The 14,522-nt window shown below is 39.1% G+C and overlaps 1 protein-coding gene across 1 annotated transcript; it reads right to left on the reverse strand.

The window, feature by feature from the left end:
- Positions 1 to 227: 227 nt before the first annotated feature.
- LOC147621965 (uncharacterized) lies at positions 228 to 1,671 on the reverse strand. Its single transcript, XM_086822990.1, has one exon. The coding sequence runs from the start codon at positions 1,609 to 1,611 to the stop codon at positions 628 to 630; it is 984 nt and encodes a 327-aa protein (XP_086679116.1). The 5' UTR covers positions 1,612 to 1,671; the 3' UTR covers positions 228 to 627.
- Between the last annotated feature and the right edge of the window lie 12,851 nt (positions 1,672 to 14,522).

The raw sequence follows: 14,522 nt of genomic DNA on the forward strand, positions 1-14,522 counted from the left end.
CATCATGAGTGGAAAACATGTTATTACCACCGGTTATAACATAATCACCTGAGACTTGTGTCATCTGTGCTGAATAATTGAGAATTGAAAAAACCAACATACAAACCCACATCAGGTAGAAGTCGGGACAAGTTGGCAAGCCACAGAACATATGTGATAGTGCTATTGTGGGTTGAAAATACAAGCCAGAACGTGCCAATACGAACTAGCCAACACCTCATCACATGTATAAACTGGATAACTCATATTGCAAACGGTGTACTACACGTTATTGCAAATGATGCACTGCATGTACATTGTACAATGTGGATAATATCAAACTATATACTTGTATGGAATCTGCCTTTGAGAAGACCAAACAGTTTCTATAATGAGAGTTCATTTGGCATGCAACCTCATTACATCCCAACATGATTGCTACACTAACACAGCATGCAGAGAAAAATATTTGGGCTGCCCGTGTAAAACGCATGCTAAGCGATAGGTTGGCCTAATGTTTAACAAAATACCAGTTCCCTGTTCTCTGCAAGCCACACCCACTATCAGACCGCAGCAGACCCTAAAAGGGCCTAGTCACTGACTCTTTTTGGAAGAATCCAAACCCCTGAGAGAATTTATGGCCAGCCTTTAAGCTTGCTGCATGGCCTCCATCTGCACAGAAGCTCTGAGATTAACATACTCTCCTGTGTAGGCACCCAGATGCTCGGAGAGAGCCAGCATGTCGATGCTCTCGTGGTGAAAGGCCTTGCAGGCGAAATAGAGGATGGTGAATACCACAATTCCCAGCTGGTCCACAAAGGCCAGAAGCAGAGCGAATACAATCGCCAACAACACTCGGAGGGCAACGTTGGACAAGTTGCTCGAGGCAAAGTCGAAGCCTATCACCATCACACAGAAGAAGATGAGATAGAGGGCGTAGAGGGAGTACGCCACCAGCCTCTTGCCCTTGATAAGCAGACTGCTCTTCTTGATGGCCTTAAGGCCGTAGCTCTCCTCCAGGACAGACACCACGCTTGCCAGGCTGAAGACGCATGTGAAATGGAAGAGGGCAGACAGAAAGAGGAGGCTGACCACCCACCACAGCACGGCCGCCAGGACGCCGTTGAGCGGCAGGAAGACAAGGTAGATGAAGAGGAAGGCGCCCACCAGGAAGACGACGAAGACGAAGGCCCAGAGGAACGTTACAAGCAAGCGCCACCACACCTTGGGCAGCACGGACATGACCTTTCTGTAGGTGAGGGCGCGCTTGGTGTAGATGCAGGCCACGCTGTAGACGGTGGCGGCGGTGGAAAGCAGCTTGAAGGCCAGCACCAGCAACACATAGGCGGCCAGGAGGACGCCCAGGCGGACGCGGTCGGACGTGATGCGGCTCCGGAGGCTGCTATCACTAGAGACGAGGTCTTGGTCGCGGTCGATCCGAGAGGCGAGGGGATGTACGGCCAAATTATGCGCCAGCACGATGAAGCAGAGCGGCAGAGTTAGCGTCAGCGCCAGGGCCACGAAGAGCTTAGCCCGCGAGATTAGCACCTTTGCAGACTGCCTCACCACCCCGCCCACGCCCAACGCCGCCTGCACATCCCCCCAACCTGCACTACCCGCCGCGATCTCCATCCAAACGCTCCTCCTTTTAACGCAGCTTTACTCCCCGAAACCTGCTGGAACACAATTCATATCTAAACTGGTTACACACGTGTCCTCCTATTTTGGGGCAATGGATTCTCATAAGTCCGTCCACATTCGGGCTTCCGCTTTGTCCATAGGTGCTTCTCGCTAGCTATTAACGCACTGTTTTAAGGACGGTTGCTTCTAGACAAACTTCGTAGATGTCTTACCTCCTTCACCATCGACGTTGAACCTTATCCTGCCCACAATCTGTTCTTCCCAATATATATATTGTATGTAAAGTAGTTTGTCAAGATTCCTTACAATAGTAGATAAAAATAAGTGCTACAAATGGTATGAATGTTGATGATGATCTTATTTACCCGTAGGATTTGAAATAGCTCCTTTCGATCACATTCTTGAAATACCTCTATTTTCGATTCTCTCATCAAACCCTACTACTAGTAAAGAAGAACACTTTCTAAAATACCCTCTTTATGTCATGGAAAATAGAGGGTATTAAGGACAGCTATTAGACTCATCTAGGAATTTTTTATTCCAGATCTGCTACTACATTTTGCTTTGATATTTGCAAGCTCAGGTCTCTTGTTATCCTTGGGGTATAGTTTTTAGGGAATTGGGTCTATTCACCTTCATTGAAGTGATCATCCTTATGCTAATAGTTGGTTCGGTTCATGCATGGCGAAACAGAGCATTGGAATGGTCTCAATTCAGGTATATTCAACGTAACATGGTGGAATCAATACCCATGTTAATAAGCATATAAGCTTAGGATATATGGGCCAAAGGCCATGGGACATGAACAAATGGTGTGGACATAGGGCTAAGACCAAGGCCACAAGGCTGGACATTAAAATAAAGAAGTGTGAAATAGAGCTCCAATAAGATAACTATGAGATTAATCATGTATCTAGCCATTTTACTAATCAAGCATTTATCATTTTCTTGCTTCAAGCAAGCTTCCATGGTGGTACTCCTTCATGAGAAACTTTAGTAGTAGATAAGACAATTATGAGCTTAATCATGTATCTAAGCATGTTACTAATCAAACATTAATCATCTTCTTAGTTCAAGTAAGCTTCCATGGTGGTACTCTCATGAGTGCAAGCATGTGGTGCTCCATGTATTGAGTGCTATTTTTCCTTCTTTCATTGGTATCAAATCTTGATCTTTGATCCATAAAACCTAATTTCTGAAAAATTTGAGATATTTATTTCTGCATTTTCTTGATTTTCCACAAAACCCTAGGCGTCTTCTTGTTCCACCAAGCTTCAATAGCTTGCGATCTTGCCATTAGGGAGCACTAAGGGGCTATTAGGGTTAGTTTGGAGTAGATCTACACCTCTTTCTTGAGAAAATCCTAGGCGGCCACATTTTTACCCTATTTTCTTCCATTTTCGTAAAAAATGGTGCCTCTTTCATGTAGCCTCTTGCAAGCATGCCATTGAAGCTTGGAAAAAGCTTTGGTTGAGTTTCTTTAACCAATATGAACACTATAGCATTGGAATGGTCTCAATTCAAGTATATTCAACGTAACATGGTGGAATCAATACCCATGTTAATAAGCATATAAGCTTAGGATATATGGGCCAAAGGCCATGGGACATGAACAAATGGTGTGGACATAGGGCTAAGACCAAGGCCACAAGGCTGGACATTAATAAAGAAGTGTGAAATAGAGCTCCAGTAAGATAACTATGAGATTAATCATGTATCTAGTCATTTTACTAATCAAACATTTATCATTTTCTTGCTTCAAGCAAGCTTCCATGGTGGTACTCCTTCATGAGAAACTTTAGTAGATAAGACAATTATGAGCTTAATCATGTATCTAAGCATGTTACTAATCAAACATTAATCATCTTCTTAGTTCAAGTAAGCTTCCATGGTGGTACTCTCATGAGTGCAAGCATGTGGTGCTCTATATATTGAGTGCTATTTTTCCTTCTTTCATTGGTATCAAATCTTGATCTTTAATCCATAAAACCTAATTTCTAAAAAATTTGAGATATTTATTTCTGCATTTTCTTGATTTTCCACAAAACCCTAGGCGTCTTCTTGTTCCACCAAGCTTCAATAGCTTGCGATCTTGCCATTAGGGAGCATTAAGGGGCTATTAGGGTTAGTTTGGAGTAGATCTACACCTCTTTCTTGAGCAAATCCTAGGCGGCCACATTTTTATCCTATTTTCTTCCATTTTCGTAAAAAATGGTGCCTCTTTCATGTAGTCTCTTGCAAGCATGCCATGTAGCCTCTTTCATGTAGCCTCTTGCAAGCATGCCATGTAGCCTCTTGCAAGCATGCCGTTGAAGCTTGGAAAAAGCTTTGGTTGAGTTTCTTTAACCAATATGAACACTATTGAAGGCAAACAACATCAAGGATTGAAGCTTCCATGTTTTATTCTTCAAGAAAAGCTGAAAATGTTGAAAATTTTAGCACCTACTTCATGGAGAGCAAGAGGTTTTGAAGGCGCATAGCTTCAAGATTTGATCAATGGTGAGTTTCTTGAACCATTCATGGACATTCTTTGTGATATCTTACCATTCCATGTATTTCTTTACCAGATTTTCATGAATCTTAAAACCCTAGCTTCCATAGCTTGAGGCTTTCAAGTGTTGAGCTATTTGCTTCTCCTTCATGCCATTGGAGTTGCCAACACTTGATTAGAGCACTCTAATGCAACATTTGACACGGATCCAATCCTAGAAAAATAGAGTAAAAAGGAACTTGCAAGAAATTGATTAAATCAAACCAAATAACTCATTAAAAGACCACAAACTCAACATATTCAATATTTAAATGAATAACAAATAATACTTAGCTCAAAATTCACGACTCCAACATTGGGTGCAATCATCCCCCCTCATGTGTGTGGCCTCCCCCCACACATGAGTATTTACGTAACACATTATTCCAAAATAGGCCATAGCCTCCAAAAATGTAAAAAGGTGCTTTTCTTGCACTCACTCTCTTATGCTCAAAATAAAGTGTCCATAAATTAAGGCTAGGGTTAAAACACTTTACAAAATATTAAAATTCAAGTCTAAGCTTGATAAACCAAGGCTTTCCAAAATAAATCAAAATGTGCACAAGCTAACACATGTATATACAAACCTTGTTTACAAAAATGCATGCCAAGTAATAATAATGTATGAATTCTCCTCAATCTTCGGAATCCTCTTCACCTATAAAATAACCAACAATAAATTGGTAAACAAATATTTCATAAGTGTACAAAGCATAACCACACGCATGTTTACCGTAAGTAACCCAAGAATCACCTTTCAATATGTTGAGATATTGAGCTCAACTAGTGCTACGGGCGGACATTGATGACCCGCCTGGGTGATAGCTTCTGTATCTACACCACTGGCATGGTTGGTGAGATTATGGGTGATATGCGGCCAGTGGGATGACAGGCTGTGTGACAGTAGAGACTGACATAGTTATAGCGCCAGCTCATTTAGTCGCGTTCACATTATGGACCGACCCTTGTATGTTGTAGTAGTTGAGTACTAACCCATATAGTGTGTACTCTTATCTTTATGTTATGTTGGTTGAGTAGAGAAGAAGAAGATAGAAGAAAATTCAGCTATCCATCTCTCTCTTATGTCTTGCTCTCTCTTGTGTGCGTGTGTGTGTTTGCTTGCTAGGGTTTGAAGCTCTCCCTCTCCCCCACATTCTCTTTATGGTATCAGAGCCTGGTTCGTGTGAGAGCTAAGGAGGCAAGCAAGAGGCAAGAACAAGGAAGGAAGGAAGCAGTACTACATGGGTAAGAGCACCATCATCTCTTTCCCCCTTTTTGGTTTAGGTACAACACCCCCTCAGTAGCTCTGGGAGCTACACATCTCCGATTGAGGAGCTATCTTCACGTGAGCAGGGCTACAGGGCAGGTATAATGTCCTATTGAACAAAGTTTTTTCGGCCATATTCGCGTTTTGGGCGCGTTACGGGTCCTATTTCGTCACTATAGGGTATTTTCGGTGGTTTTCTAGAAGTTCTGGTAGAGAATTCTTTTTGCTTGAAATTTGGTTATTGTAGTGCAGTAGTGCATTTTGGAAGTGCAGACAGGGTTTGCACATGTATTATTGATACCGGGTGTATGTACATGTACTCTGGTCACATTTGGTGACACACAAGCTATGCTAAAGTACTGCTGCTACAACAGTTATAGGAGATACTGCTATATTACAGGTTGCATACAGAAGTTGTCTGTTTGTAGGTTATTTGATTGTTGTAGGAAAACATGTCTGACGGAATTAATCAGATTGTTAGTGAGAAGCTGGATAAGAATAGCTTCCATGCCTGGAAGTTCAGAATGACCAATTTCCTAATGGGTAAAGGATTTTGGGATTATGTAGAAGGAGATAATGACAAGCCTCCACAGTTATCTGAGGAGAATGCCACTCCTGCAGATATAAAGGCATTCAAGGATTGGAATAAGGGTGCAAGAAAAGTCATGTACTGGCTTTCAATTAGTGTCACAAACACTATGATAGGACACATACAGGATGCAAACACTCCAGCAGTTGCATGGCAGAATTTGGTTCAGATGTTCCAGACTAACACAAAGGCAAGGAAGTTGCAGTTAAAGCAAGAGTTGCATACTGTGGAAAAGAAAAGCATGTCCATCAATGAATATGCCTTTAAGATCAAGGGCATTATTGAATCCCTTGGGTCTTTCAATGTATCTTTTTCTCATTAAACCCTTCCACATACATTGATAACTGTTAGAAATCTAAATAGATATGGGGGATCATAGCAAGTTATGGCCATAATAACAAGATTAAGGTCCTAATAATGAACAAGTAATTAAGCAACTAATTAAGATAACACAAAACCACACAAAATAGATCTATATTAACATTGATGTGATGGGTACAATATATAGGACTAGAGGTCCATCTCCCTCATAGACCAACATTGAGTGCACACTTATCCACTCCACCTAAGAGTGGATTCACACACAACTACACACATAAAGTGTTCATACCCTTTTTAGGGATGTGTTCACACACACACACACACACACACACATACATGGATACACAAACACACAATTGCACATATTCCAACAACCCCCCTCAATTGTGAGTTGGGACACACATACATGAATATAGGCAATACCTTGATTCCAACACTCCCCCTCAAGGGATTGCCACACTCTAGTCAAGGATTAATCTTAGGCCCATAGCCTAGTTTCTCATGCTAGTAGGTGGTTCCCAAGTGTAGGAACAAACAAGGAATAGGTTACACACTCATAACACAACACACATAGACAAGACCTTGTTCCCAACAAACCCCCCTCAAGGGCTATCTCTCTTGCTATTGTAAAAGGATAGATCATAGGCCCATGTCCTAGTTTCTCATGCCTCCAGAGGTGCCACTTGGGTAGAGTCCCAACACGGGAATTAGGTCACAACTACATGACAACAATAATAACAACAACACACACACAAAAGAACATGACATTGCCTTTTATAAATCAAGGCGGTACATAACATATAGCAAACAAACACATATAAATATTTGGGAGAGTTTCTCCTCCTTGATCATAAATGATCCCAAAAAATCAAAGCGATGCCAATGTCGATAAAGATATAGCCATCTTTTTACAGCGGCGTTTCCAAGGTTCTGAGACTTGGGTCTTGTTCACCATTGATGATGGTGATCCAAAAGTTGATGTAGAAACTAGTACTGGTGTAGATGTGCAACTGGAATCTTATTCTAGGATAGATTGTGGATGAGTAGAGAATTCACAAGAATTGATTCAACCATAAAAACCAATGCTTTGAAAGCTTCAACTAAATCAAATCAATTGAAATTCAAACACTTAACAAAATTAAAATATGGTCCAGTATCCCAATATATGCTCAAAAATTTGGTCCCATGCCCAAATCTTACCCAAAAGACTTTAGAAAAAGGTCTAGATGAAGCAAAATTCATGCAATTTCACCATCTTTCCTATCACTTTAAGAAGATCCAAGAAAATGCAAAAAATAAGGCTTGCAAAATTAAAGAAAATTGCCAAAATCACATGTAAAACTAATTTTCTTGCCAAAATGCACTAGAAAGCTCCAAAATCAAGATAAAGGCTCTGATACCAATTGAAATGAAGCAACCACAAACTAAGATTTGGGACAAATCATTATGTGAATTAGCATGCAATTAGCAAGAAATGCACATAATGCCTAAGTGATTTAGCCTTTCATCAAAGGATGTAAATAGCCTTCCATAAGCCAAGTTTGGTAGCTCAAGGCTCCAATGTATGTTCCGAAAGTCATATGATCAAAAAGGTTCTAAAAGTTACAAATGAGGGTCCATGAGCCCCTTTTATAATTGAGCCCTATGACCATAAACCTAAGCTATATGACCATAGACCTAAGCTAACTATTAAAGTTGCTACTCCATTATGAAAGTCATCCATGAAGCAGTTAGAGAACTTAGAGATGAAAGGATCATGCGACACATTTGATTTGGAGTCATCTTGAGCAGTAAGTTGGTTGACAAGAATAAAAATTATATTCTCCTTTTTTCATACAACTCTTTTTGCTTGGGTATGAGTCAAAAGTGAACCTAAGTCACCCTTGGTCTGACATTGGAGACAAATTTCTTTGTCACCTTTTATTAACCACATGGTATGAGTTTCATAGGTCTAACATTGGGCGACAAATTTCTTTGTCACCTTTTATTAACCACATGGTATGAGTTTCATACTCAATCTGAGGATTATGCTGATGTCTCTGTGGAATGTTCCCTAATACCTAAGAGTTATAACATCCACTCCTTGCAAAGGAGCCACTAGGAATGTTCCCTTTTCTTTTAGTGAATCCATTTCCAATTCTAACTCAGCCTCTTTTGTGCAGTTGTACTTAGTACCTTGAAATGCAGCTTTTACTTTGTAACTAGAGTACGATGGTTTTTCCTTAACTTTTTCAATCACTTGAACCTATAATAGAATGTCCCAAAATTTATCGATGTAGACTTGGAAATTCTCTTTCTCGACCTAGCGTAAAGAGTCCCATTGTTGATGTGCTTTGGCCTTGTACTAAGAAGGTAGAAAGTTCTTCTTTAAGAGTTTCTAGAACTCTTTCCACGTTGAAGGTCGATGTTACTCTGCTTGATCACATTCCAATATAAGGTAGCACTTTCAATCAAGTGGTTACAAGCACATTTAATCTTGTCCTTTTCTGAGAACTTTTCTCCTGAAAAATAACCATCCAATTGGCTAAGCCATGCAATAAGTCCTCGTGCATCTTTCTTGCTGTCATAGTTCTGGAAAATGAACACCTTTTGGCTAATTTGTAAATCTTCGAGAACTCTGAGCATGCAAGGTAACTTTGATAGAGTGTCTAACATGACCACTTTCCCTCTTATTAGAGTCAGAAGAGTCACGCTTGTGAACACTTCACTTGACGCTCTAATTTGCTGTAGAGTTCACGCTCACTTGTAATTTGCTCTTGAAATGCTAAAATTTGCTCTTGCATAGTGGGTTATGCATGTATAGCGGTAAAGAAGGTGCAATTCAATAATGCAGATAAATAAATAAATATGAGAAACTTAGCTCTTGAACTGTGTTGAATTCAAGTTTAAAGTCGTCAAATGGTTGATCTTGACACTGTCCTTTTACTCCAATTATGAATAAAATCCAAGCGTGGTCAAGAAGCTTGAGTTTTGGTCGACTTTGGCAAAAAAATTTAAGCCGTTTCAAAAGCCTGCCCAAAGCTTGATGTGATGAAGAAATTGGAGCAAAAAAATCAACACCTCCAAGAATTTTCGATTTTTGATGCACTTGATGCCCAAAAATTTTGGTTAAAGAAGCCTTCCAATTTTTCGAAAAAAGAGGGAAGAGCTTCTTGTAATTGTTTTGCAGATTTTCTGCAAGCTTGTAAATCTAAATTTTCCCTCTCTTCTTTGAACCCCTTTAAAAGCCTTTGAAAATAACTTTTGTAAGCTTATGGTTATTATAAGCTTTTGTTTTAAGTTTATTTTATTAAGCTTTACTCTCTTTATAGCTTATAACATTAAGCTTGTTAACAAAGCTTTTAAAGCCTTAAAAGAAGAGAAAACGACGCCTTCTCCTACAGCAAGAAACCGTTGCACTGCACTACAACGAAGAAAGGAAAGAATTGAACCAATTTTATGCTGCCGCCCTGCTTTCGATTGCAAAGAAAAAGGAAGAAATAGCCACCGACATGCGAAGAAAAGGGTGAAGCGGGAAAGTACATGGGACCTCGAGAAGTGTACGTATAGGAAAATATAGACGTGAGGGAAACACCAGATTGGCTCCCAAATGCCCCCCCCCCCCCCCAACGTGTGCCAAAAGCATCCCCGCTTGAGTATTTTTATAGTATTTTATTCCATCAAAAATAGGTTACATGGCTTTTTTAGACCAAGCTTGCTCTACAAGCTTTCTTTTTACAAAAATAGCTCAAACACTAGAGCTTGTTCACACACTAAGTGTAAATAATTATAACTCTTCTAGTAATAACCTTGGCACATTCGCGCATTTCATTAAGTTGGATTTTGCACATATTAAATCAAGCATATTTTTCTATGATTATTATGCATCAAAAATATGATAAATATATACCTGTAAACAGTCCTCCCATTTGAGGAAACAACTGTCCTCAGTTGTGTAGAAGAAAATGCTACAACAACATTATACTCATTGCTATCAATGTCATAACCTGCAAGGTAAACTCAGAGGTCTAAACATGGCTCAGAGGCTGATTAGGCATGGCTCAGAGGTTCTTATGGCCATGGAATACCACAAACAAACTTAGAGGTTCATTAACCGAACATGGCTCAGAGGCTCGGATGACCATGGATTACAACAATAATACTCGTGCAACACCTAATTTGGTGACCCTCGCACTCATCATCAAATCATAATTAATAATATAAAATAATATGATATAGACAAGATCCCTCATGTGCGACACACGCACTGCTCATCACCTATTTCTGTAGACATATCCCAATTAATTGGCCTTCTCTACAATTAATCCCAATATGAAATGTTGATAGGCACAAACACAACATATATTCACCACTTGTTTCACTATGATGAGATTATCATTATACACATCATCTAACATGGTGTAAGTTACCACTTATTACACTCTAATGAGCATGGCACATCAGTTGCATAAACCACTTGTTACACTTCGAGCGTGTGCAGTTGTCTAGCATAGTCCAGTTGTTTTACTTTGACCACAATATAGTTGTCAAGTATGGTACTACTTGTTACACCTCAACAACATACACCCGTCAAGCATGGTCTCAAGCTATGCCAATACCACTAGGCAATCAATATTTAATGTGGAGTCAACCATGATATCAATTCACTAGGATGGCACACTAGCGTTCGGGCATCCCCGTATAACTGAAGGGTAGACTTGTAACATCCCTCCTGCTTGGATAAGTAACTGACCTCAGATGCGTATTTGCTTATTGCAAGCAAAGGAGATCAATTATTGTATACTATATAAATTCAAGTATCTTCTCTAATTAATAACAAAAGACATTGTATCAAGGACTTCTATGTGTGATAAATTCTAGTGCCCCATACCACTAGAAATTATCCCACATAGATCTAGATATAAGTATGCATTGAAATACTTCACACAGGATTAATCTCGTATCCCATACCACAAGACTAATACATAGTGAAATATTCGTAAAGTATAGTTCAAGATGGAATGGCCAGCTCCTCCAAGAAGTTCTACTTTTGATGCATAAGAACTCTCCTTGAAATTTGTAAAAGTTTTGAATAAAATTTATTGTAAAGATAATCAAATGGATATGTTACCCTAAGAGTTAGAGTAGTCGTCATAGTAGTCTTGTTCTTCTTCATCGTCGATCATATTAAGTCCAAGTGAAATAAACTTAAATAACAAATATTAAATAAAATAAAATCCAAAAGTAAGAGATTCTTACCTTGATGTATTGTTGGCTACAAAATGAAAAGTTAAAGAGAATTTTAAAATAATTTACGAATAACTACAAATGTAATTATTTAGTTAAGATAAGGACTTATCGTAATAAGTCGAGCTGATATTTGTTGGAAACTCTACGTGGCTTCCAAAAGAAATCATCAGAATAACCCAAATCATAGGTCTCTTCAAAGATGAGAAAATGTCTAAAACGATTATGTCCAAATAATGAAAAATAAATAAATAAATAAATAAATTTCTTTCTTTTCTTCTTCTTCTTCTCTTTCTTCTCTCTCCTTCTCCTCTTCTTCTTCTTCTTCTTCTCTCTTCTCTTCTTCTTCTTCTCTTCTCTTTCTTCTTCTTCTCTCTCCTCTTCTTCTTCTCTCTCCTCTTCTTCTTCTTCTCCTTCTCCTGTGGCTCGCCACAAGCTGCCACACAACGGCTAGATTATCCCACATAGAGTCGAGTAGTTTAGTGGGGAAAGTATAAAGGGTGAAGCACATGCCCTTTAGCATTTATCTCATAAGAGACATCCGTGGGCTGCTCATGGCGCCCTCGCTCTGTCGGGGTCATTGGTTCGCCATGCCGTGCTACCGTCGGTCTGGCGCAGTTGAGTGCCCCAAACACACCCCTTTCTGACAGAGCGTACTCTGGGCTCCGATACCACTGAAATGGGAAAGTACACGGGACCTTAGGAAGCATGCACACATGAAAATATAGATGCGAGAGAAACACTAGATTGGGTCCTAGCTGCCCCCCAAGCAAAGGCATCCCCGCTTAAGTATTTTTATATTATTTTATTCCATAAAAAATAGGTTACATGGCTATTTTAGCCCAAGCTTGCTCTACAAGCTTTCTTTTACAAAAATAGCTCAAACACTAGAGCTTGCTCACACACTGTGTAAATAATTACAACTCTTTTAGCATATGTGCTAGGAATATAACAACGCCATGCATAAGTGTGCATAAATAATTTGTACAAACATTTGGCATGTGGATAGCAAAAATAACTCATAAAATAACCTTGTGCACATTCGCACATTCCATTAAGCTGATTTCTGCACACATTAAATCAAGCATATTTTTCTACGATTATTATGCATCAAAAATATGATAAATATATACCTGTAATAGAGGGGGAGAAATGAACTTTTTTTAAAAGCTTTTTTTTTTAATTTCCAAAAGTAATTCACCCTAAAGGTTGCATTTCAGTGCTTTTCAAAAGACTTGATTTGTAGAAGACTCTGCACCATCCATTATAGCATTTCTCATCTTGCAGTGGTTTAGCAATTGGATTGTTGGGCTTAAACCTCCTTCAGAAGCCGAGTTCATCCATACAGTTGGATCATAGAGAGGCTAAGAATTTGGGAAAATCGTTTTTCAAGATAAAGGTTATTTGGTGATTTTTTACAGAGTGGTTTGCTACCCCCTTTATTCTTTGGTCTTTGTCCTTTAGATAATAGACTACAACTCTTCAAACCTTTGAATTAAGCTTTCAAATCTTGCCTCCATCTTCATAGACCCAAGCTTTGATACCACTGACACGGATCCAATTCTACGAAATTATAGTAAAAAGGAACTTGCAAGAAATTGATTAAATCAAACCAAATAACTCATCAAAAGACCACAAACTCAACATATTCAATATTTAAACGAATAACAAATAATACGTAGCTCAAAAATCATGACTCCAACATTGGGTGAAATCATCCCCCCTTCATGTGTGTGGGTTCTCCCCACACATGAGTATTTACGTAATAATTTATTCCTAATTAAGCCATAGCCTCCAAAAATACAAAAAGGTGCTTTTCTTACACGACACTCTCTTATGCTCAAAATAGAGTGTCCATAAATTCATGTTAGGTTAAAGCATATCACGCTTTACAAACATTAAAATTCAAGTCCAAGCTTGAAAAACCAAGGCTTTCCAAAATAAATCAAAATGTGCACAAGCTAGCATATGTATATACAAAGCTTGTTTACAAAAATGTGTGCCAAGTAATAATAATGTGCAAATTCTCCTCAATCTTTGGAATCCTCTTCACCTATAAAATAACCAATAATAAATTGATAAATAAATATTTTATAAGTGTACAAGCCATAACCACACACATGTTTGCCAAGAGTAACACAAAAGTCAATCACCCTTCCATACAAACCAAACTGTAACAAACATTGGAGGCCCCAATCATACGTCAATATATACCAAATGTATTAATATTCATAATGGCATCACCCATGTTATTAACATGATTTAGCTTGACGTAAAGATAATCCAAGCTTCCTCGAATTATCTAAGAGGGTGGAATAATATTTTTAAGAGGGCTTAAAATATATTCCCATAACAACCTTGTAAGCATGTTGGAAGCTTTATCTTAATTTTATAGCATTCATAGGCTATTTTGTGCTTAATCTTATATGTTTCATATTTGAATTGCTCCATTAAATGATCATAAATAAGACATGTAATGCAAAATAGACTACAGAACTAAGCCAATAGAAAAGAGTACCTTTATTACATCATTGTGTATGCCGTCATAGCCAAGGAGGGCTCCAAGCTTGTGGTCACCACCCAACCATAGAGGAATGTGGATAAGTGTCCACACTATCGGGCTTATATAGTGGCTTGCTTGCCCACACTAGCCCAACCGCCCATGGTTCTCTGACTTAGGCGCCTCACCCCTAAACCTCAGACACACTCGCTACACGCACTTCGGCGTGTGGACTCCATGTCCGGTTGAGTTTTGTTGCCATTATGGGCGACTCACACATGCCGTTATAGGTTACGTGACATTATCCCCCCTTCTAAAGAGTTTTGTCCGCAATAAACTGGGGAAAGCTTTTGGTAAGCGCATTTAGTTGTTCTCACTTGAGATCTTTTCTAACCTATCCTTCCACTTAACAATTGCCTACCTGTACACAGTACACCTCATGTTCCAATCTTTAAACCTAAGAGTTCTC

This window comes from Cibotium barometz, chromosome 29 (assembly GCF_041138505.1).
Source record: "Cibotium barometz isolate CiBa-2024 chromosome 29, ASM4113850v1, whole genome shotgun sequence".
Taxonomy (NCBI): domain Eukaryota; kingdom Viridiplantae; phylum Streptophyta; class Polypodiopsida; order Cyatheales; family Cibotiaceae; genus Cibotium; species Cibotium barometz.

Coding starts and splice junctions, on each gene's coding strand:
- LOC147621965 (XM_086822990.1), bottom strand. CDS start 1,611: ATGGAGATCGCGGCGGGTAGTGCAGGTTGGGGGGATGTGCAGGCGGCG.